This window comes from Talpa occidentalis, unplaced genomic scaffold (genome assembly GCF_014898055.3).
Source record: "Talpa occidentalis isolate TD23 unplaced genomic scaffold, MPIMG_talOcc4v2.1 talOcc4.10, whole genome shotgun sequence".
Taxonomy (NCBI): domain Eukaryota; kingdom Metazoa; phylum Chordata; class Mammalia; order Eulipotyphla; family Talpidae; genus Talpa; species Talpa occidentalis.
Window position 1 is genome coordinate 93,536,684 of NW_023600993.1, and position 23,364 is coordinate 93,560,047.

Genomic DNA, 23,364 nt, shown 5'->3' on the forward strand with positions numbered 1-23,364 from the left:
GGACAGGTAGGGCGCAGAGTGGATATGCGTGCGTGTCGGGGAAAGCTGCCCCTTAGGAGGGGATGCTTGAGCGCCAGGTGCTTTACAAAGTCACATCCTGTCCTCGCAGGTGGCTGGCTATCTCCTTGGGCGAGACAGAGATCAGGCTCAGCCTGGGGAAGAATTTCCTTAGGTCACACCGCGAGCTGGAAGCAAAGCCTGCAAGGAAATCAGCCTTCCCGTTTCGAAAAGCCCCGGTTCGCGCCGCGCCTGGGCGTGGAGAGGTGGCAGGCCACCCGGGCGTGGCGTCGGGTCGCCCCCGGGACCGGGGAGCAGGAGGGGGCTGGGTGGGGCGCGCGGGGCGGGGCCTCACCCTGGCTCCGCCCCAGCCTCGATAGGTGAAAGGGCGCCCTTGGGCGTGGGCACCGGCTCGGGGCCGGCCCTCTCGGGGGGCGGAGCCTGGACGGATTGGGGCCCGAGGCGGCGGCGCGGGGCTCCTGGAAGGGGCGGAGCCGGGGTCGCCCCGGGTCCTGGAGGGGCAGGAAGCGCCCCGCGCGTGCCGGGCCGGGGCCACTTACCTGTGGCTCCGCGCGCTCGGGAGAGGCGGCACCTCCGGGTCCCGGAGGTCCAGGGGGCAGTTCCCCAGGTAGGCCGACCCCGGGCGGAAGAGAGGCACCCCCTTCCCGCCGGTCTGTCCTGCCGTCGGAACCTCATTCCCTCTGTCCGCAGGTCGGAGTCCGTCTCTGGCCATCGGAAGGGGGGTCGGGCGCGCGCTTACCCCCGCTGGCCACGGAGGCGGGGAGCCGGGACACCCAGCGTGTGGCATCGGGGAGGACAAGATCGCAACCCCCCAGGGGGCGCTGGCCTAGCCTCACCCCCGCCGGCTGTGTGACCCTGGGCGGGGAGCCCACCCTCCTGGTCCTGAGGACCCCCAGTTGCTGCACGGGACCTGACCTGACCCTTGCCCGGCGGCTCTGAGACTGGCAGGGCTGAGGCTTTGCTGTGAAGGCCCGAGTGAGTGCTTATTTGGAGGTGCACCCCCACACTTCCCTAAATCTGGGAGTCCAGAAGGGTTGAGAACTCAGACCCAGGGCCGCTCATTCTGGCTGCCTTGTGGTGGGGCCGAGCTGGGCGGATGTTCCCAGAGTGGGTGCTGAGGCCTGGGCGCCCCATGAGGCCTGACTGAGGCTCCCCTACTCGCTTGGCAGCTAGAGGGGCCACCATCTTGCAGTTAGGAGTGCTGAGCTAGGGAGACTAGCCTTTCTCAACTGTGGGCAGTGGCAGTGCATCAGTGGGACCTGTAGCACCCACAGCCTGTGGCTGTCACAATGCCAACACAGATGCTGATGCTGCAGGTGGTGCGTGTGGCAGTCATGGTGTGCTGGTGCTTTGCACGAATTAGCTCCGCAGTCACTCACGCATCCCTTCTGTGGTCCCCATTTCAGGGGCTGGAAGGACGGCTCAGAGAGGCGAAGTGACTTGCCCTGGGCACAGCCAGTAAGTAAGTGGCAGAGGATAGACTGTCGAGAGCCTTCCCCTCAGTGCCTTGTACCACCCGTGATCTGAGTGTCCAGTAATAAAGCCTTGACCTAGGGCTGCAGGAGGAAAAAAGGAAGCGCTAGATGAAGAGGAAATTGGGGGAGAGGATTTAGAGGGCTTGGGACAGAGGGGCCCCCTGAATCCTGAGAAGTATTCTGCTGACTGAGGTCCCCTGGGGGAAGATGAAGTGACTGATTTTAGACATGTTAGTTTGAGGGTGAAGGGTGGTGTAGGGGAGCCAGCAACCCTCTCCTCTGTCTGGAGGCCACGGAGGCAGAGCCAGGTCCCAGGGAGGGGAGGGGCCTTCAGGGAGAGAGGTGTGGCCCAGGTGTGGGTAGAGAGGTGTGGCCCAGGCATGCCTCTCAGGAGTCCCCTTAAATGCTGAGCAGACAGCTGTGGTGGGCACCTGCTTGTGCACTGGGGGAATAAGGAAAGGAATGACTCCTAGGCTGCCATGATGTCAGAGCTGAGAAGGGTCTGAAAAATGGAGGCCATGTTTCATAGAAGGGGAAATTGAGATATTTGTGGGTGGCTTAGAGTAGGAACCAAGTGTCCCTTGGGTGCCATCTGCCATTCATCTCTTCTGCCTACCTCAGTGGCCCTCAATTTGAGGGCACTTTTGTCTCCCAGGAGACACTTGACAATATTTGGAGACAAACTGGTTGTCACAGCTCTAACGAGTGTTGACCCAGAGTGCTGCTAAACACCCGACAATCCTCCCTCACAACAAAGAATTATCCAGCACTAGGTCACGCTGAGCCCCTCCCTCCCTCTCGCAGCTCTTTGAGCTGAGCAGCGCATGCAGCTCAGACTTGGGCCTCCAGCTAATCAGTCCCCACCCCCATCCTGCTGGCCAGAGTCCTCCCCTCTTTTCCTGGGCACTGTGGTCTAGCGGCCTGCCACCATATGTCTGTCCTTGTCAGTTTATCTGACTTCCAACCTTCCAGTCACTGAACTTGGTGTCAGATAGGAAGAAACCTAAGAGGCAGTGTCACCTTGCACATCTAGGCCCCTGGCAGATAAACTGTGTATTGAATTTGAGTGATGTTTCATGGGTTCAAAGAGCTTCGTTGTATCCCATATTTTTATTTTAGCAATTCTCATCGTACCCTATATTTGTGCCATGCTGACATATGCCAGAAGAATCTACTGCCTCTGGGAAATGCTCTCTGGGGCCGGGGCATCACGGCCCTTGCAGAGTGGACCCTGGTCGGTGCACACCGAGGAGGGCTGTTCTCAAGCACTGGTGGGCAAAAGTCTCTCCTGGACTTTTGTTAAATGCAGATGCTGATTTGTGAGGCTGAGTGGGGCTTGAGGTGCTACGTGTCTCTGATACCTCTGGGCTGGACCCCATTTTGCATGGCAAGGCATCACAGGGCTAGAGAGGTGAGCTTGGACCAGGCTGCCCCCTTTGCGGTGTGGCTTGGGGACCCCGGAATGAAAGGAGTCAGGAAAACAGGCTGTGGGCCTGCGCCCTTCCCCCATCTCTGGCCAAATAGCCTTAACAGGGTTCGGAACTCCTGTAACTTCTTCGAGGTGTGGTCTGGCATGGCAGGCAGTCCTCTAGGGCTTTGATGCAGGGTCTGAGAGAGAGAAGTACCTCGGAGGTGTACAGCCTGCAGCCTGGTAGTCAGAGAGGCAGAGGCCACTGGCCTCCAGCAGGGAAGGGCTGAAGCTGGTGGGGAGCTGGGCACCATGCCAGCGTGGAGGCGGCTCTCATTATGACGCTGGTTTTACTCCGAGACTGCCACAACCTCCTGCTTCCGGCTCGCCCAGCCCTGCCCGGTGTGCTGGTGTGGGAGAGCTGGAGCGACCGGTCTGGTTGGGGGAAGGAGGAGAGCCTCAATGGGCCAGCGGCCAGCCCAGGGCTGAATGTGGGGCCAGCTGAGGGGTGAGAACTATAGCCCTGGAGTCAGGCTGTGGGTCATGGATGGGCTTCTGGGAAAATGGGAAGGAGTTTGGGGCTTGAAACTGGGGATTCCCTCCATTTCTTATAGGGGATGCCCTGCTTAGAGCATCTAACCCCAGGAATAGACCTAGGCAGAGCCTTCGGTAGCTGGTATGCCCCCTCTTATTGTGGGTTCCTACAAGTCTGCCATGATGGCGCAGGAGCGACCCTTTCAATTCCTAGGACCAAAGACAAGACAGCTGAACCCATTTCTCAGATGAAAAACTGAGACCCCCCACTTCTGGGAAGAGATCAGCTTTCATAGCTGTTGCTGGTTTCCCAGCAGGTTTAGGGCCTGAAAAATCATCAGGCTGCCCCCCGCAACTGTTGCACCCCAGCAAGGGGTGCTTAGCCCCTCCTGCTCCCACAATTAGGCTGTCCCAGTGGTTCACACCAAGGGTTCTGCAACCACATGGGCTTGGGTTCAAATCCTGCCTTCTCTCCATATTGGCTGGAGATCCTGGGTACATCACTCCACCTGCCTGAGCCTCTCTTGGCTTGTCTGTAAACAGGAATAATAACAAACAGGAATTACACCTGCTCGGCGAGCCACGCAGGTTGTGGTGAGGATGTAATGAGCCCTGCCACAGGGCACCGCGGTCAATCATTACTCACGGCGTTAGAGGCACAAGGTTCCCCATTACCTTACGCTGTGCCCTTGTCTGACAGATGTGGGGATTGGCCTTTGGAGAAGGGTGGCTGTTCAAGTGTCTCACAGCGTGTCAGCGGATGAACCGGGGCTAGACCCACGTTGCACGCACCTCCCATCACGTGATTGCTGCCCTCCGCAAAGGTACCCCAGAGGGGACACACCATAACTGGGGTCTGGGGGTCCCACGGCGGAGCCTCCCCTGGACAGGAGAGGACCAGGCCTTGGATCCAGTGGCAGCACCGTCTTTTCCCAGCACCAGCCATGAACTACGTGGGGCAGCTGGCGGAGACCGTGTTTGGCACGGTGAAGGAGCTGTACCGGGGCCTGAACCCGGCCACCCTGAGCGGCGGCATCGACGTGCTAGTGGTGAAGCAGGTGGACGGCTCCTTCCGCTGCTCGCCCTTCCACGTGCGCTTCGGGAAGCTGGGCGTCCTGCGCTCCCGGGAGAAGGTGGTGAGTACTGGCCAGCGGAGGGGTCACTGGGTAGGCATGATTCCCAGGAGAGGGCCGAGGCGCCCCTTCTTTTGTGTTTTCATGGGTTGGTTTGGGAGTTTGCTCTGAGCAGGTCCCCACTCTCCCCTGGAAGCAGCAGTAGACAGTCCCAAGCACCACGGTCACCCTTGTCTCCAGCTTACTGAGACCTCACCTGTGCGTTCTTGGCAAGTCACTTCACCTGCACGGTGGATATGTTCTCCTCTGCCTGGGGAGGGTGGGAGGATTTGAGAGAATTAAATAGGAGCTAGTAACCATCCCCGGGCCAGGTATGTGGGTGCCACTCAAAGGTCAGTTCCTCTCCCTTAGTAAAGCTGTGCTGTCTTCCCTGGGCTCAGGTGAACGTGACAGTTCACACCAGGGTCTGCTGTGTGAATACATCCCTTCCATGTGGGGGTGACTGAACTTTCTGGAATCCTAGTAGGAAAGTGTACTGGTAGGAGACAGTGTGGCTCAGTGGTTAAGGGCTTGGGGGAGGGAAGCGACTCAGACTGGTCATGATCTTACCTGGCCACTTCCCTGCAAATTCCTTCATCCCTCCAAGCCTCAGTCTCCTCATCTACCACGTGGAGCGAAAGGCAGGATTTACTGCAGGGGTGTCAGTGGAGATAAAGGAGAGAATCTATGTACATCTCCATAGAATCTCTAAGAAATGGTCCTTCTTACCACTGCTTAGGTGCTCAGTCCGGGCACTTTCCGGGGACAGTCACCTGTGTGTCACGCACAGAAACCAAGGCATACTCAGGGATACAGAGGGAGTGATGCATGCAACAGAGCCCAGAGAATGTGGGCAGCCTGTCAAGGAGAGCCCGGAGGTGCCTTTCGGAGAAAGGGGAGCAAGCAGAGACCCTCCATGTGGGGAGCACTGGGCACACCAAGGTCTGGGGGAAAGAGTCTCAGCAAGTGTGGCCCTCGGGGTCTCCAAGACCAGCTTGGGAGGCCACTGGACTGGAGCCTGGGTATGAGGGTCAAAGGTGGGACCTTTACCCCCTGTCATAGGTGGACATCGAGATCAACGGGGAGCCGGTCGACTTGCACATGAAGCTGGGGGACAGTGGAGAGGCCTTCTTCGTTCAGGAGCTAGAGAATGATGAGGTAAGTTCCTGGCTGGCACTGCCCCACCCCTTCCTGGGCACGGTCTTGAGATGTCCCTGTCCCGCCCCTGGGAGTGCCCATCTGGGGATATGATGCTGGGAGGATCCTTCTGGAGGAGCCATGTGCAGAGCTGGGGAGGGCAGGGAGGCGGACTTCACTTCTAGGAAGATTTCTCAGAAGAGGACATTACAGCTGGACCCCAGAGGGTGAAAAGGAGCCTTCCTGGGCACCCTGGACAGAGGAGGGTGCTGATGAATGGCTAGGAGATGGGCTTGGTCAGTGCACAGCTGGACCTTGGAAGTGTGTGGGTAGGGGTGAAGAGAGGGGGTGTTTGCAGAAGGGAGGCAGAAGTTTTTCAACTGCTTGAGCTTAACAAACTTTAATTGAGCCCCTACTATATGCTAGACACTGTGCAGTGGACTCACTTGGGGGATGACCCCTGCTTTTAGGGAAGGTTCCCAGACTAACCTGGGGGACAGGCGTGTAAACAATAGAAGATGGATCTGTTGTTGCACCAAAGGGGGTTGGAACTCAGCTGGGGACAGTCAGGGCAGCCTCTTTGAACCAGGTGACACCTGGTTGAGTCTTAAAGGGGAAGTGCATGCTTTCTTTCTGGACGGTGTGTATCATGGGGCACCCTGGGCTTCTTGGGGCACATGCAGCCACTGGGCTTGGGGTTGCTTTATTTATTAGGGATCTCTGAGGCTAGCAGCAGTGGCAAGGTCATGCTGGTACCACCTCTGTCCAGTCTCTACACCTGTGTTCCTGACCCCAGATGAGTGCACTCCAGGGCTTGGGACTCAGTGCTCAGGATGACTGTTGTGAGGTCACCTCCCCTCACCCCAGCTGTAACCCCCTAAGCCTGCCCTGGTCTGCTCCACAGGAACACGTGCCTCCCCGTCTGTGCACCTCACCCATCCCTTGGGGGGGCCTGTCTGGGTTCCCCTCAGACTCCCAAATGGGCACAGCCAGCGAGCCAGAAGTGGTCACTGCGGGCACCACCAACATGGGGCGGAAGAAGAGGCTCCGCAGGAGGAAACTCAGGCGGAAGGAAGACGCCGTAGCAACTGATTCTAGCTCAGAGGAGCTGGAGGCCGGCGCTGAGAATGACCCGTCCCTGCTAGAAAGGCCAAGTCCAGAGGCCCCGAGGAGTTCGGGGACCAGGTGGGGGTCGGGGGAGTGGGGATGCCCCTGGGGTCAAAGTTCCCTCTGCTGATGCTATGGGAACCTGGGCAGGGGCCTTGACCTCTCTGGGCTTCCACCTCCCTGAACCCAGCTGTCCAGGTCATGCTGGTGCCACCTCTGCCCAGTCTGTCCACTCCATGCCCTGCCCGGGGTGCCCTGCCCTCTCAGTGACCGTTTATGTCCCTGTGGCCCCTCAGCAGCATCCAGCCAGACGGCGAGCCCTCACCACAGCCCAAAGACATCTACCCCTACTCGGATGGCGAGTGGCCTCCCCAAGCCAGGTGAGAATCCAGGTGGACAGCAGGCGGGGACTCAAGCAGGCCAAGGCCTCAGAGTGGTTTCCATTTACTTTTTTCTGATGACTAACACCATGAAACATATTTGTGTAGCTCCTTTGTAAAGTGTTCGAGTTTTCTGCCCATATTTTTTACTATGGTAAAATACACACAACGACGTAAAATCTACCACTCTAACCATTTTAAAATGCAGAGTTTGGTGGCATCAAGTATATTCACTATGATCTAGTTCCAGAACTTTTTCATCACCCCGTGGAAACCCTGTACCATTAAGCAGTCTCAGCCTTGCCTGTTTTTGTTTTTTCTGAATTGCCTTCTTATTGTTGATTTGTCAGAGTTCTTTATATATATTTATGCATTTTTTATCTCTTACATGTTCTTTTTATAGTGTAGCCGCAACATAAGCGTTAATATATGTCACAAATACCCCCAGGCTGGAGCAGGCAGCAGGGGATGGCAGGCTGGCTTGGGAGCCTCTAATTCTTGTTTCCTGCAGCCTCTCGTCCAGTGAGCTAACCTCCCCTAAGAGCGACTCAGAGCTGGAGCTGAGGACCCCTGAGCCCAGCCCCCTGAGAGCTGAGTCCCACATGCAGTGGGCCTGGGGGAGGCTCCCTAAGGTGAGTTCCTCCACCTCAGTCCCCATTCCTACCTGTCAGTGGCTCTGTGGCACCCCCTGCTGTCTAGGTTTGGAGTTACTGAGATGTGGGTCATCCCCCTAAGGCCTTGTGGGGTGTGGGAGCCAGCCCTGCACAGCCTATATCTTCTCCTATTTCTTTGATTGAAGGTGGCTAAAGCCGAGCGACCCGAGTCCTCAGTGCTCCTGGATGACCACCTTGGGGCAGCCTCTCCTTGCCAGGGAGAGTCCTGCTCCCCTCCTGCCGCTGGAGCTGGTGTGGGTCCTTCAGGGCCCCCAACCCTGCAAACAGGGACTGGCACTGACCTTCTTCAGCTTAAAACAGAGACTCCTGCTCTGGAGGGCCACTGTCCCCGGGTCCCTGAAAGACTGGAAACCAGGACTCAGAGCTCCAGGGATATGCACCCCCCTCCTGCCTTGAAGTCATGGAGCTGGACCACTCTGGACATCCCTGTCCCCACAGAGGGGGTGTCCAGAAGGAAAGGTGAGTGTTGGTTGGACCCTCTCATAGCATCTCTGGCCTCAGTTTATCCCCTGGGGTAAATGGACTCTGGACCTTCAAGCACATTTTGAGCACTTACTATGTGCCGGGCACTGTGTTGGCACCAGCCATCATGGGGTTCACAGTCCAGTGGGCAGACATGCATCAACTGGAAGAGCATCCCCTGGGCCATATGGGACAGAGTCATTGGCTGGGATGGGGCCTGTTTGAATCACATGGCTACTCTGAGCGGGTGATGTTTGAGCTGAGATGCGGACAACAAAGATCTGGCCAGGTGGAGATCAGGGGAAGAGAATTCTAGGCAGAGGGAACCGCATGTGTCAAGGCCATGAGGAGGGAGAGAGGGTTCATGTTCTAGGAACTGAGCTGGCCTGTCTTGAGTGAGGCAGGGGACAGGGCTGAGAGAGAAAACAGAGATGAGCAGAGGCTGGCTCAGTACTAGACATGTATGTCCACCTCAGTGATCACCAGCTCTATATGCCTGTTTAAAATTAAAATCAGGGCCTCTTGGTGGTGCAGCAGGTTGAGCACAGCGCTGTGAAGCTGTCCACAGCCTCTGCAGCGCGGGTTCAATTCCCGACCAGCCAGGGAGATTCCCACATGGCACGGCAGACCTCTCCTGTCTCACCTGCTGCTCCCCTCGGCAGTGCTTTCGGTTGTCTGCCTGTTCTGCTCCCCACTCTGTCTCTGGTAAATTCTTTCACCCTCCCATGCCTCTGGCCTGTACCCTAGCTATTGTATAAATAAAAAAAAAAAATCTTCAAAAAATTTTAAAAATTAAAAAAAAATAAAATTAAAATCAACTAATCTCTGTCACAGCACCTGTGTCCACATGTGCTCAATAGCCAGATATGGCCAGTGGCTACCAGCTCGGACAGCGTGGACACAGGGCGTGTCTGTCGTTACAGAAAGTTCAGCTGGACGGCACTGCCTTAGGTCAGCCAACGGCGAGGGGAACACGTAGCGCTCACAGTACTGAGCACATGTCAGGTCTACAGGTGTCTTCTTTGGTCTCAGGCTCCCTAAAGAGAAGCCAGCACCTGGGCCCCAGTGACATCTACCTGGATGACCTACCCTCGCTGGACTCCGAGAATGCAGCCCTTTACTTCCCCCAGAGGTGCCTGGGTTCTGGGGGCCAGTCAGTCTGTCTTGGGATTGGGGCCTCTGAGGGGGGATGGGCGTCGGCTATCAAGAGCCTGGGATGGGTACCCCCCCACCAGCCCCCTTAATATTCATGACACTGTGGGGCCTCTTTGCCCCCAGTGACTGTGGGCTGGGGGTCAGGAGGTGGAGTGAACCCGGCAACCAGAAGACCCTGGGGGACCCCATCCCCGAACAGGAGCCAGAACATACTTCAGACACCCCGGACAAAATAGTACTGTCCCTCTGTGGAGGACTGGCTGACAGCAGGAACATCTCCCTAGGTATGAGCCACCACGGCCCCACCCTTCTGAGGATTGGCGGTGAGCGCAGGGTGCAAGGAGAGTCAGAGAAGACCCCCGGGCTGCGCTGGGCAGCTCTGTGGAGCCCACACTCAACCAGCAGGGCAGGGCACTCCTGAGGTCCTGTGGAGCCATGCTTGAGGCTGCGCTGTGACTTGCCTGTGAATCCTCACTCGCCAGTGCCTGGGGTGGGACAGAGGTGCAAAGCACAGGTCGGGGGAGCACCGCTAGGTCACGGACCCACCTTTGGGAAGCCTGAGCAGAAGAGTGCAGGGCGCCAGGAGGAGCTGGCGCAGTGGAATAGGCCAACCTCACCCTCGCTCTCTGCCTCTGTGCCCAGAGAAATTCAACCAGCACATCGTCTCCTACCAGGATCTCAGCAAAAACCCTGGCCTCCTGGATGACCCAAACCTGGTGATCAAAGTCAATGAGAAGTGAGTGCTGGGCTGGGCTGTGGCACCCCCAGGTCAGCCTGCCCTCCTGCCCCTGCAGTGACTGCTGCCCCACGACACCCTGTCCTGTTTCCCCAGGCATTATAACTGGGCTGTAGCTGCCCCCATGATCCTCTCCCTGCAAGCCTTCCAGAAAAACTTGCCCAAGGTAATGGTGAGCGCAGCAGTGGACCTCCTGGGGAAACTGTCAGAGCCTCAGGGGAGAGGGGTCTCACCTGGAAGTGGAAGGTGGGCAGAGATGGGCAGGCGGCTGACTGGCTGCAAGACTCACTCTGGGAGAGGAGACCGAGGTCCCCTGAAGTCCTGTCCCTTGCTGTGTAGACAGCTAAACACTCCCTGGTTTCCTGTCATGGCTGGATCATGTTGGATTTGGACTTTAGAGCTGAGATCAAACCAGAGAAGGATAAACTTTCTACAGGGGACATGCCTTCAGTCAGAGGTTTGGGATCTAGAAGACAGGGGTTCCACTTCTCACCTGACCCTGATTACCCCTCCAGGCTAGGCTATGGATGTTCGCTGGCTTTCTCAGCACGCATTTGTTGAATACCTACTGTGTGCTGGGCATAGGCTGGGAATAGTTATGTCTCCATAGGAAGACAGTTTATCACAGACTTAACCAAATAAATACAAAAATCAACTGTGAGTATTGGGAGGAGAGGACTGCGATGATTTGAGAGCCCACAGGAGGGGGTCTGCTGAGCAAGCACCCACTGGGCAGATATCTGAAGGAGCACTAGGCTTTAAGCAGCTGAGGGGCAGGGAACAGCATATGCAAATGCTCAAAGGTTGGAAGGAACCCAGCCTCTTTATCCCCTCCCACCCCCTCCACCCATACTGACTTGCATCTGCCCCTTCTACCTTCTGGGAGCCGCCCATGTGCTGCCCCGCCCTGGCCCATTGTTCTGGATTCTGGCTTGCTCAAAGAACATCACTAACCAGATGCTGACAGCTGGTGCCTCCCTTTGATGACGCTCAGCTCTGGACCCAGGGCTCATGGGAAGGAAGAAGGCCACTCTCCTGCTTGGTTTTCCTCACCTTACACAGACAGACCCACCACCTGAGACCCCTGGAAGACTCCTGCAACCTGTTCCCAGCCCAAGTGGTCGCCCAGTAGATGTAGCCCCCCAGCCCATATCCTCTTGACCTGGGTCCTTCATTCTGTATTTGTAGGAAACTGATGTGTCTCCCACGTGAGCCTTGGCCTGGGCTCTCCCTATGGTCAGCTGAGATCAATCTAATCTGCATTTTCACAAGGTCATGGAACCCCCTCCAGACAGTGATGTTAGCATATATATAGAGAGAGAATCACTGACCATGGCCTTGGAGGTTGAAGGGAGTTCTGCCTATAGGCTGTGCTTCCTGCTGCTACTTGGTGGCATCATGCAGGGAGCGCTAGATCTTGCTCGACTCCCAGAGCACTGCTTTCAGCTACTCTAGTAGGGACACTGATGCACAAGATTTGGAGGCCAGGCTGAGGCTAAGCTAGAGCTAGGGGGTATGGACTGGGGTGGAGTGAGGGTGTGTGGGAATGTCCCTTGGTCTCCTGTGCTTGGCCCTATAAAGCATTGCTCAGAACCCCAGAATAGGAGCGGGCAGCCTTCCTCAGCCCTCAGCTATTGACAGCAATTGGCTCTCTCATGAGCCCCAGATTCTCAATACAAGGGCAAAATAAGGTGGGTTTCTGTGATGTCGGGGGAAATACTATGGTCTTCATCTGCCCACAGAACACCCTGGACAAGCTGGAGAAGGAGAAGATGCCCCGGAAGAGTGGGCGGTGGTGGTTTTCTTGGCGACGCAGGGACTTCCCAGTGGAGGAGGTGGGTGGTCAAGGCCACAGGGTGGGGCCAGCACAGGCAGGAAATAGGGCCAGCAGGAAGTGGGGTTCACTGGATGGATGCTCTTCCCACAGCGCAGTACCCAGAGGGAGAAAAGCACAGCCCAGGATCAGCGGGGGTGAGTGAATTTGGCTGGGGCCCTGCAGCTGCAACTGGATTGGGGAGCGGGGGTGGCATCAGGGTGAGGGTGGACAGGGCAGAGGGTGGGCAGGGGTAGAGCCAGCACCCCTCCCCCAGCCGTGGTTGTCATTTTCCAGCCACTTCTACTTTTTTCTCTGAGAAATGTCCCCACTTTACAGGAGGGAAAACTGAGACTAGAAATACAGCAAAGCTCCCACAGTAGGAAGTGGCAGAGCAGACGGGGTGTCCAGACTCCTGGCCCAGACAAGGCCACCCTACTAAGGAATGGGGCCTCCCTCTCCACCAGGGGCCAGCATCCTTGCATCCTGTTTTTCATGTTTCATGCTTTTCATCCTGTTTTTCATCCATGTCATCCTTGTGGCATGACTCACAAGGCCCAAGGTTGGCAGGGGGGTGATGGTCAAGGACTGGCTGACTGAAGCCAAAGCAGGTGGCTTGGGAATAAACCTCCCTGGCAGGGCCTAGCACCCCACTGTGCCGAGTGCCGAGCACTGGGAGCCCCTGGTCTCATCCATTCCTTTCTGCTGTCACTTCCTGGGTATAGCTGCCAGGCCTGCACCCGCCTGTCTGCCACCTCCCCCAAAACAGGTGGCATCTAGAGGGAGGAGTTTCTGATCCCCTGGGTAGTCTCTGAGGGCTCCTGGGCTGAGGGCAGAGCATCTGCTGGGAGTGAAGGGCCTTCAGCTGGGGGAAGTGGCCTGAGGCAAGATGCCCACAGGGAGAAGACCGAGGTCCTGAGCAGCGAGGACGACGCCCCAGACAGCCCTGTGATCCTCGAGGCCCCCTGCCCGCCGCCCTCCTCTCCAGTCTATACTCCTGCCTTCAAGAAGTCCCTTCGCCTCTCCTCAGATCAGATTGTAAGTGTGCACACACGTGCGCCTGTGTGTGACCCGCTCCTAAGTGTGCCTGGGCTGGGGGAGGAGGGGGCCAAGAGCATCCTCCTGAGTCCGTCAGGCCCAGCCGAGACACATTCACCAAAGCCCAGAATCCACCCACTGGGCAGCCTCCTTGCCAGCCTCTGCTCTAATACCTCCAGGGCAGGAGGCCTGTATTCTCTACCTGCCGGCCCACATCTTGGATGCCCTCACATGAAAGGCACTGTGTCCCCTTAACACATCCACCTGCCGTGGGCCGGCTGACTCTGGGTCTGCCCCTGGAAGCCACAGTGAAGGGACTAAATACTGATGATAGTCCCTCAGATTTTGGCAACCCCAGGCCTGTGGGTCATATCCTCACCCTCAGGGCTAGTGGCCCCGCAGATTTGTTCTTCCCGATCAGAAAGGTGCCCAGAGGCTCGGGCCAGCCTGGTACAGGCTGTGGCAGCAGGGGCTCACACCCATCTCGGGCTGGTCGGGGTCTGGAAGCCAAGGTCACCGGCCGTGACTGAGGCCTGCCCTCTGTGGAACAAGGACAGGGCTAGGTCTCTCTCTGGGGGGACGTCACAGGTACCCCCGCCCCTGGTGGGGGGCTGTCTGTGAAGATCCCAGCAGGATCCTGTCATTGAATGGGGTTTCTCCCTGCCCAAGGCCAAGGCAACCTTGGGGCTGACCTGAGGAACCTGGGCAAGGCTCACGGGCTCGGCCTGGTCTGTGAGCTCGATCCCCAAGGAGCACGAGGGGGTGGGCTCCTGTGCCACAGGCTGGCCCCCGCACTCCTTCGTGTCTTCAAGGCCACCCCGCCCACATGGATGTGTGCACGTGGCTCTCTCTAAATTCAGGGAGGCTCTGGAGTTGGGGGGGAGAAGAGAATGAGACGCCTGTGGACCACATTTTGGAATGGGAATGGGGTGGACAGCACTGGCTGTGGCAGGTCACAGCTTCCCCCTTTACCTGGCTCCCAGCGGCGCCTGAACCTGCAAGAAGGCGCCAACGATGTGGTCTTCAGTGTGACCACTCAGTACCAGGGCACCTGCCGCTGCAAGGCCACCATCTACCTGTGGAAATGGGACGACAAGGTGGTCATCTCAGACATCGACGGCACCATCACCAAGTGAGGCCCCATGGGGGGGACAGGTGGGGGCACCTGGAGACTCGCCTCCCTCCCCTTCCATCCCAGTGGGCCATCCTGGGGCTGGGGGCTGCCTGGGAGTGACCCTTTCTGTGGCTCTAGGTCGGACGCCCTGGGCCACATTCTGCCCCAGCTGGGGAAAGACTGGACACACCAGGGCATCACCAGCCTCTACCACAAAATTCACCTGTGAGTGTCTGGACGGGGCTGCCCAGGGTCTCAGGGAGGGGTTGGGAGCATGTCTCAGCTCTGCCCTGGGAAGTCAGGCTTGGGCAGCAGCAGGGCCACAAAGGAAGGGCCTGGACAGGTCCCGCAGCACTGAGACCTACTAGTGGTCCTTGGTTCTCTGGCACACGTCCCCTGGGGCTAAGGTCCCAGTCTGGCTCTGAGGTTCATGCTCTTAGGGAACCTGTAGACTGGCCAGAGCCCTCATCCGTCACTGGGACAGCTACTGAGGCCACCACTCTCAGGCCTGGCCCTGCTCTTCTCCCCAGGTTGCCTCCCTGCAAAGGCCTCTGGGTTTGAAGGCCACGTTCAGGGTTGGGCAGAGCTGGCTGAAGCCAGCAGGGCAGAATGGGGGATGGCTGATCTCCAATGTCTCTGCACCACCTCTGGTGTCCCCCGCACCTCTTGCAGAAATGGGTACAAGTTCCTGTACTGCTCGGCTCGGGCCATCGGCATGGCTGACCTCACCAAGGGGTACCTGCGGTGGGTGAGCGAGCGGGGCTGTGGCCTCCCCAAGGGCCCCATTCTGCTGTCTCCCAGCAGCCTCTTCTCCGCCCTGCACAGGTAACCACTCATATACAAGGCAAGCCCACAGCCCCCGGGAGGTGCGGGGGAGGTGCCAGGGGGCCACTGCGAGGCCAGGCCAGCTGCAGGCTGGGACAGATGCCTGACCCTGGCATCTTCTGGTTGCTACCCCTCCCTCTAACCCTCTCCTGGCCCATGGCCCTGGCTACCCCAGGGAGGTGATTGAGAAGAAACCAGAGGTGTTCAAGATCGCCTGCCTGAGTGACATCCAACAGCTGTTTCTGCCCCACGGACAGCCCTTCTACGCCGCCTTCGGGAACCGGCCCAACGTGAGTGTGCCCCTCCCTGTGACTGGGCCAGCTCCTGCCCTCCTCCGGTGGTGTGTTTCACCCACCCTCCTTTTTTGTGCTCTAGGATGTCATCGCCTACCGGCAGGTGGGCCTACCTGAATCGCGCATCTTCACAGTCAATCCCCGGGGAGAGCTTATCCAGGAGCTCATGAAGAACCACAAGTCCACGTGAGGCCACACCCTGCCACGTGTCCGCGGCCCCATGCCCAGCCTCTCCACACGGGACTCCCTCCCTTGCTCGGCGCCCCCAGACAGGACTCAGAGTCTCCTGATAGAGCAGAGGGTGTGGCCTGGCGGCAGCTCAGGCTCACTCCATCCCATTCTGCCCACAGGTACGAGCGGCTCGGTGAGGTGGTGGAGCTCCTCTTCCCGCCAGTGGCCCGTGGCCCCAGCACAGACCTGGCCAATCCTGAATACAGCAACTTCTGCTACTGGCGGGAGCCGCTGGCCATGGTGGACCTTGACGCTCTGACCTGAACCAGCCCCGCCTGCCCCTCTTCCCTGGCCTGGCCCAGAAGTGACTGAGTATAGTGGGTAGAATCCACAAAACCAACCCCAAAAGGGAGCAGGGGGCTGTGGGCCTGTTGGTGGCCAGACACCTCCCCCCAGCCGTCCTGCCTCTGCCAGCTGAGCTGGAGGGGTGGGGCAGCTGCTCCAGGCCTCAGCTTGGTCTTGCCCTGCGGCAATTAAATGATTGTCACCTGAGCCTTTGCAGGGTTCTCCCTGCCCTTGACACCTCTGTCCCTGCCATCCTGGGACCTTGGTTCAACTCGCCACAGGACAGAGATAAAGGAGGCCCCACTGAGACTCAAGGCCCCTCCGTACAGGGAAGGGGTGGGGCAGCAACAGAGAGGAATTGAGCAGCATCTGGGAGGAGTACAATGTCCCCCCACCCTCTCTGGGGGTCTGGGCCACACCCTCTGAAGTTAGACCCTAACATAGCCCTGGCCTCTACCTGCCAGACAGCACTGCTCTCCCTTGTGGGTGCCCTGGCATCTCAGTTCATGCTGTACGCCCACCCCCAGTCCTCCAGAGCCCCTCTGGCATTAGGGAATTCCAAGCCAGGGCAAGGTCCAAGGGAGTAGGGCTCCCGATGGACCATGGTGCACCCACCCACTGCCCTTCGTCCTCTCTGCACCTCCCTGGGGATACAGCTCCAACCCTGCGAGGACATGTGGGGGCCTGTCTGCCACCCTCCCCAGCTTTAGCCCACATGGCTGAGTAGGCTTTTGCCCCAAAAACTGTGGAATTGGGACTGATCCCCTCCCAGCCTTCCCTCCTCCTGTCTTTGGCAAAGAAAATGTCCTTAGATGAGTCAAAAGCTTTAATCCAGGGCTGCCCTCCCCCAACAGCACCACAGTGGAGGGCAGAATACCACATGTCAAGCAACCAGAAGGCAGGACTACAGGGACCCACATGCTGCTGTGGGGGAAACTGAGGCTGGATCCTCAGCAGAGATGGGTCTGGGGACTGCGCAGGCAGTTTCCAGGCTGACCCGTGGTGATGTTGTACCTGAGTTTCTATTTCCAGAACATCCTGGCTGGGCAGGGGCTTTGCAGGGATGTTGGGATCAAGGCCAGGTGCCCTTCCCCTTCAGTCTCCTGCCAAGGTCTGGCCTCATGCAGGCCATGACGTATAGAAGGGACACTCTGGACAGAGGCCCTAACCCCAAGGAGGACTCCCCAAAATGGAAAGGGAAGACCATGTGTATACCAGAGTGCCCTGAAAACATTGGGGGGAAGGTAGGGGAAAAGATACATCAACAAATCCCCTGGCCCCAAACCCTTCCCCTGGGATTCTGTAGCTGCCTAAGCTCTCACCTTGGGGGAAGATCAAAAAGAATGAAGAGTACTCTGGGCTGAGTCTGTGCCTCTGTTCCATCCTGAAGGACCAGTGAGGCAGTGGAAACCTCTGCTCCTTGGTTGAAAAATAATATCCGTGAAGCTGCCTGGAGTGAGGAAATGCCAGGAGGCACCCCCTTCCTGCAGAAACCTAACCCACACGGCCGGGGAGGGAAGCCAAAGGCCCCGGGGGCTGGGGAGTGGGAGATGTGACAGACCCGTCACTGCACCTGCAGGTCTTTGTCCAGGTATGTCTGCTGGAGCCATCTGCAGACGGGATTGTGAGGTCCCCGGTCCACCCTGCCTTCAGGTGTGACGTCTTTGGCTTGACGTTATCCTGAACTGTCCAGTTGATAGAGCACCGAGTGTGGATTTTGGTGGCTGGGACAGTCACATGGAGCTGGACCAAGACTCTTCCTTCGGTGGCCTCTAAAGTGGTACCTGCGCTGGCCAGAGGAGGCTGGAAGCAAGTTTTGGGCTCTGGGGTGAGGTCCCCAGGGTTGGTGAGATCTGGGGATTGGGTCCTTTCTGGCCCACCTAGTCACCTTGCCCCCGTTGTACCTGCTCAGCCAGCTGGGCCCGGCACTGCAGCAGGTCATCCCGGAGCCGGGCGATGTCCTGTGCATGCTGGGCCAGCGTGCGATTCAGCTGGTCCACATGGCCCCACAAGCCATCCCTGGGCCTCGGTGACTCCATGGGCAAGCTGTCCAGGCCCTCAGCCAGCAGGCCCAGCCTCCCGCACACACCCTCCACCTGTGCCACCCTCTGGTCAAAGTGGCCCACCACATGCTGGAGTTCCTCGGCTGTGTCCTGGCAGCGGCTTAGCCCTCCGGCCACACTGGCCACACCAGCCTTGAGCTGCTCCAGCTCCCCCCGCAGGCTCAGGACCTGCCTGCTGCCAGCCCGGAGCCTCGAGCCCTGGCTGCTGACCTGCTCCTGGATGGCATGGACCTCGGCCTCCACCTTGCGTTCCCGCTCATCCAGGGATGTGTTGGCGGCCAGGAAGGCATCAGAATACTGGCTGACAGAGTCACTGAGGCCCGTGAGTGACTTGCTTACCGAGTTCAGATTGACCTTGAGCAGGGTGATCTCGCCTTGGAGTGCACTGCCTGTCGCTTCTGCCAGCTGTCCCTGGACCTCAGCCATGGTGCCGTTCAGCTGCTGGAGCAGGGTGGTGTGGCTGGCCACCTGGCGTAAGAGCGCTTCGCTCCGGCCCTGCCAGGCCTTCACCTCTGCCACGAGATTGTCCAGAACGGCTGAGGTGGTGCTGGGAGTGCACGAGGTCTCCAGGGAAACGAGCCGTTGTTCCAAGATGGCCAGCTCTGTCTGCACAAGGGGCCCTGCTGCCCCGCCTGGGGGGGTGCTGTCAAGGTCCAGCTCCCTGGCCAGTGTCACCAAGCGTTCCTCTAGGTTCTGCACGCGCTCTTCCAATGTGGTTGTGAAGCCGCCCACTCCCCACCCCTCTTCCTCCACCCCCAGGCAGCAGCCCCTCCCCCGACTCTCCGTCCCATTGAGGGTCTCCAGGCCTTCGAGCAGTCCATCCACACCCCCGTCTAGCATGGCGGCGGAAAGTTGTGTGAGCTCATCGCTGGTGGGGGGGCCGTGACCCCTTTGTGTCTCAACAGCCTGCAGGTTCCTTTCCAGGCTGTCCACGCGGGCACTGATCAAGGCCACCTGGCTGCAGCAGCTGCCCCCGCCAGCCACGCTCAGGCCCTGCAGCTGGCTACCCAGCTGGGACAGCTCCCGGCGCAGGGCCAGCTCCCGGCCATCCAGGCTCTGGTGCAGCCTCCGGCTGGCCGCCTGGCCCTCCTCACACTGCTGCCGCACCTCTTGCACACGCAGGTCACACACACTCTGCACATCTTGCAGCTTCTGCTCGAAGCCATCCAGGAGGCTCCCCCAGAGTCTGTGCAGCCGCTGGTCCACGTATTCATCCAGCAGTGCCAGGGAGGTGAGTGGAGATGGGGGAGCCTTCCGCAGTCGCTGCAGGTGGGCCTCGTGGTCCAGGGCCAGCCCGTGCACCTCGTTCAGCAGCTGCACCTTGGTCTGGAGTGTGTCGCTCACCTCTGTCACCTTGCTCAAGATCTCATCCAGAGGAGGTGTAAGTGGCCCTCCAGCCCTGTCTCCAGGGTGCACAAACCCCTCTGGGATGCCTCCGAAGCCTACAGGGGTAGCAGGAGCCCTGGGGCTACCCGTCATCCTGTTGGGGTCTTCATGGCTGGCCACCAGGCCACTGAGGGCACCATATGCTTGTGCCAGGCGCTGGACATCACCCTCCAGGCGTTCCAGCCGCTCACCTATCAGCCCCGGGCCTCTCCTTCCTGGGAAAGAAGAGACACCCAGGGGTGTGACTCCTGCAGCTTGTCCTGTTGCCAGGCCACCCGGGAGATTTTCTGCTCTCTACTGCCCTTCTTGCTGGGCGTAGCTCCCTCAGCTTTGGGAGCGGCTCCTGGGGCTCACCCTCACACCCAGCATGAGATGCCTCCTCTGCCAGAGCTCAGCCAGTCTGGATGAGCCCCTTCCTTCCCTTTCCTCTCTTCCCTTCCCCAAGAATCCTGATCACCTTGCTAGGGTCTCCATGGGCAGACTCACCGTGGGGGCTGGGAAGCATTCTGCTAGAAGGAGCGGGCCTGGGGCCTGGGTCCAGCTGTCCTGACGGAATCTGGGGCTCAGGCTCCAGCTGGGGTGGGGTCACCCCGTGGTCCGTGAGATGCTCAGGGCAGCCTTCTCCAGCAAGGCCCGGGCAGCAACGCCAGGCGAGATCTGTCACTGTCTTGTAGCCGACCTTGTATTTGGGTCTGAGCACTGTGCGGTACCTGGACCAGGGTGTGGGAGAGGGCGGGACTGTACCTGTGGGCTGAGGCTCCTGCCCGCTGGCAAGTGACCTCGCCCCTGGCTGGTTTTCAGAACCCTCTTAGACACTTGCAAAAGGTCTTGTTTCTCCATATCCATACCGCCCCCAGGGGTTTTCCCTTTTCTGTGGTGAAGGTGATGGCTGTGGGGGTGGTGGCAGGCCCCCTAGAGTTCAGAGACTTGCCAGGGGAAGGTGTAGGTGGAGCCCCACCCATCCTGCTTGGGGAGAAAGCCAGAAAGGATTTAGCCTCAAACATCTCAAGCCCAGTTCGACCCCTTTAGCTCACAGTGTCATCAAAAATTCCACTCTAGGGTCACCTGTTCAGCTGTGTACCTGTTCACCCACTGACACATTGGAGCCAACAGGCTTGTTTTCAGACATGCATTTGAACTTCTCCAAGTACAGGCCTGTGCATCACACCTGTGTGTAATACCACAGGTCCCCACATAGCCCCATCTGTCTGGCCTAAGCCCCAGCAATCTGGCTTCAAGCCCTCACCCCTCACACCTCCCACTGGTCACTACAGCCCTCCCTGGGTCTGCCCAGGGTCCCTTTCGAATCAACCGTTGTCACTATGGTCCTCTGCTCTCTCCTTCCCATCCTGCCCCCCCACCCCCAGCTTCATCTCTGTTGTTCCTTGCTTCATGCGCCCTCTCCCCTAGGAACCCTCCTCTGGTTCCCTTGAGCTCCTGGACCCCAACCTGGCCTCCTCCATTTGGTTGTGTGGGGGCTGGGTAGGCTCTTGGGAGTCCAAGGAGTTACAGCCTCTTGTGGACTTGGCTGCTGCTCACAGGCAGGCCTGGGATCATGCCCAGGGGTCCAGAGTTGGGGGGTAGGGGCACTCACGTGACTGTCCCAGGGCACTTGGGCCCCCATCCACACTGCCGGTACTCGGCCTTTATGTAGCTCTCCGTTCCCTCCTGTAGGACACAGGTCACGTTCCTGTGTACCACGTAGGCACAGAGGGCCCTGCAAGGGAGAATGGCATGCTTAGAAGAGCTAGCCCGGGACGGCCGGCCTACCTAGGCACCTACGCCATCCCCTACCTGCGGACCTCAGCAGGGGACCAGATCCCTAGCTTTCTCTGGTCCCTTCTTCTTGTTCCCGGGAGGCTGGTTCCCTGGCAGCCCTACTGATGGCCCCTGATTCCAGTTTCCCAAATGGATTGATCACTGGGCTAAGTTCTGTACTAAACCAGGAGCCAGATGTGGCTGCTCCACCTGTGGGCTCTCCTCTGCCTCCATGCCTGGAGAAGATGCCCACCCAGATTCCCTCTCAAAGGCCTTGCCACAACCTCCACCCTTCACCAACGACTTTGCTACCTCTCAACTCCTTCTCTTGGTCTTACAGGATTCTGATATCCCAACTTCCTGCCCAAATGCCTTTTTTCATTAAGATTTATTTATTTATGCATATAAGAACTGGGGTACAGACCAGAGGTGGAGGGGATTGAGAGGATTCACCAGAAACAGAGCAGGGAACAGAACAGCAGACTGACAAAATACACTGCTGAGGGGAGCAGCGGGCGAGACAGGAGAGGTCTGCTGCGCCATGTGGGTTGCTCCCTGGCCGGGGATTGAACTGGTACTGCAGTGGCTGCGGACAGCTTCATAGGTTGTGTCTTAACCCCCTGCGCCACCAGGGAGGCCCCCCAAATGCCTATTAACCACACTTTTCCCTTCCTACCCTGATTCCTGAGGAAATGCATCCCACCTTGCAGTATTCTGACCCCTGCCCTCAAGCAGGTTCCTCACTCCCTTATCACTTCTTGCATCACCTCCACCAGGAAGCCTGCTCTGATGTGCCCAGCTCCAGGCTCAGTCACCAGGGTGGGCGAGCCTCTCCTCCTTTAGCACCTCTCAAATTCAGAGAGTTCAAACTGAGCTCGCATCCCAAGCAGAAACCTTAGCTCACCTGCAGGCCGGTTAGCCAGCCATGTCTCCTGAAGGCCAGAAGCTGCGGCTAGACTACCACTGCGCTCTGGAGCCGCGGCGCGGGCCAGGACCCAGCAACCCTACCAGCTCTGCAGCCCAGAAGCTGGGGCTCCCAGCGGGGTGCAGGCACCAGGCTGACCGCGAGAGGGGGCGGGTCGCGGGGCGCATGGCTCCACCTCTCACCTGGCTTGGTGGGGCAGGGGGGAGATGGGAGGCCCAGGCACGGCGCTGGCAAGGGTGGGGGGGGGCGCCCCGCGTGCTCCCCGAGCCAACTGCCCTCCTCCTGCCCCTCCACCTGGTCCGCTGCGCCCGAGTTTGCACAAGCGCAGCTGGAAAATGTTACTTCGCTGGAAAGGTTTCCGCGGGCACTGCCAGGATCCCCGCCGCCGCGCCAGGCCCCCTCGGCTCATTTTCCCTCGCCAGCCCCGCAGCCTCCCGGAGCGCGGGCGCCCAGCCCGGCGGGGGTTCGGCCGGGGCCGCCCCCTCGCGCCGCGGCCTCGGGTGCCCGGCGCCTCGACGCCCCCGCGCGCGCCCGGGCAGGTGGGAGCGGCGCGCCCCGCCCGCAGCCCCCCGCCCCCCGCCCGCGCTTACTTGTGCGGCCCCGGGCGCGGCCGCGGGCGCCATCCCGGCGCGTAGAGGCTGTAGCGGGGGGCGCCGGGCGGCGCGGGCCGCGCGGGGAACGGGGTGCCTCTGGCCTGCGTCCCCGAGAGCAGCGCCGCGACGGCGCACAGCCAGACCGGCAGGCGGCGGCGGCCCATCACCGCCCCGGGCTCCACCTGGCGCGCGGGGCACCCCGCGGGCGTCTCCGGCCGCCCCGCCGCTCGCCCCCGCGCCCCGCCGCCCCCGCGCCCCCGGAGCTCGCCCGCCCGCCCGCCCGCGCTGCGCAGCGGCTGCGTCCCGCGGAGTGGCCGGCGCTGCTCGCGGCCGGGGCCGCGGCGGGGGCGGGGGGCGGGGGGCGGGGGGCGGGCTCTGCGCGGATTAGCATAAACTCGGGCCGCGCCGCGCTCCTCCGCCGGCCCCTCGCCGCGGCCAGCCCCCCGCCCCAGCTCCGAGCCGACGCCCGAGGGGCCGCCTGCGAGCGAGCGATGAAGAGGGGGGCTGCTCTGGGATGGCCGCAGCGCGACCGTCGCGCCCTGGGAGGCCCCCCAAACACACCCGTGCTTCTCCGTCGTCGTGTGCACCCGAGGAGCAGCAAAGCCACACGGTTGGGGCTGGCGGGGGCCCGGGGCTCCCCGGCAGTCGCCACCAGCAGGTCACACTGGTCCTGGGTCCAGAGCTCGGGAGCGGAGGTGACCCAGGACCGTGTGTTGGGGTGCACCGGCAGCAGCACTCCAGCCACCTCTTTGGAACAGACTCCAGGCCAACCCTTTCACCGCCGCTGTCCCCATGTGCCCAGGACAAATCTGCCTACCCATCCCTGAGGCTGCGGCCCTCTG

The 23,364-nt window shown here is 59.7% G+C and overlaps 2 protein-coding genes across 4 annotated transcripts; one reads left to right on the plus strand and one right to left on the minus strand.

The window, feature by feature from the left end:
• The first annotated feature begins 526 nt into the window (after window positions 1-526).
• On the plus strand, window positions 527-17,207 carry LPIN3 (lipin 3). 3 transcript variants are annotated; one of them, XM_054697640.1, is made up of 23 exons: window positions 527-625; window positions 709-993; window positions 1,425-1,476; window positions 4,136-4,259; window positions 4,372-4,571; window positions 5,610-5,705; window positions 6,589-6,869; window positions 7,088-7,171; window positions 7,683-7,803; window positions 7,971-8,304; window positions 9,340-9,439; window positions 9,586-9,746; window positions 10,105-10,198; window positions 10,295-10,364; window positions 11,941-12,033; window positions 12,126-12,169; window positions 12,911-13,049; window positions 14,033-14,181; window positions 14,302-14,388; window positions 14,836-14,988; window positions 15,164-15,278; window positions 15,364-15,467; window positions 15,632-17,207. In XM_054697640.1, the coding sequence occupies exons 5-23, from the start codon at window positions 4,380-4,382 to the stop codon at window positions 15,774-15,776; spliced, it is 2,562 nt and encodes an 853-aa protein (XP_054553615.1). In that variant the 5' UTR covers window positions 527-625; window positions 709-993; window positions 1,425-1,476; window positions 4,136-4,259; window positions 4,372-4,379; the 3' UTR covers window positions 15,777-17,207. The 3 variants fall into 3 exon arrangements, with proteins under 3 accessions (XP_054553615.1, XP_054553617.1, XP_037354780.1); XM_054697642.1 differs by lacking the exon at window positions 1,425-1,476; XM_037498883.1 differs by lacking the exons at window positions 709-993; window positions 1,425-1,476.
• Window positions 15,100-22,686, minus strand: EMILIN3 (elastin microfibril interfacer 3). The gene is made up of 4 exons (XM_037498896.2): window positions 22,520-22,686; window positions 20,841-20,963; window positions 19,733-19,956; window positions 15,100-19,461 (listed from the first exon to the last, which is right to left on the minus strand). The coding sequence occupies exons 1-4, from the start codon at window positions 22,684-22,686 to the stop codon at window positions 17,678-17,680; spliced, it is 2,298 nt and encodes a 765-aa protein (XP_037354793.1). The 3' UTR covers window positions 15,100-17,677.
• Window positions 22,687-23,364: the final 678 nt, after the last annotated feature.

What these genes read in the sequence shown, in the direction of transcription:
- LPIN3 (XM_054697640.1), top strand. Translation starts at nt 4,380, where the DNA reads ATGAACTACGTGGGGCAGCTGGCGGAGACCGTGTTTGGCACGGTGAAG. An exon ending in GCCCTTTACTTCCCCCAGAG is followed by an intron (nt 9,440 to 9,585) that starts GTGCCTGGGTTC and finishes CTTTGCCCCCAG; the next exon opens with TGACTGTGGGCTGGGGGTCA. An exon ending in TCCAGAAAAACTTGCCCAAG is followed by an intron (nt 10,365 to 11,940) that starts GTAATGGTGAGC and finishes ATCTGCCCACAG; the next exon opens with AACACCCTGGACAAGCTGGA.
- EMILIN3 (XM_037498896.2), bottom strand. Translation starts at nt 22,686, where the DNA reads ATGGGCCGCCGCCGCCTGCCGGTCTGGCTGTGCGCCGTCGCGGCGCTG. An exon ending in AAGTGCCCTGGGACAGTCAC is followed by an intron (nt 19,957 to 20,840) that starts GTGAGTGCCCCT and finishes ACCCTGGTCCAG; the next exon opens with GTACCGCACAGTGCTCAGAC. An exon ending in AATGCTTCCCAGCCCCCACG is followed by an intron (nt 19,462 to 19,732) that starts GTGAGTCTGCCC and finishes CTTCTTTCCCAG; the next exon opens with GAAGGAGAGGCCCGGGGCTG.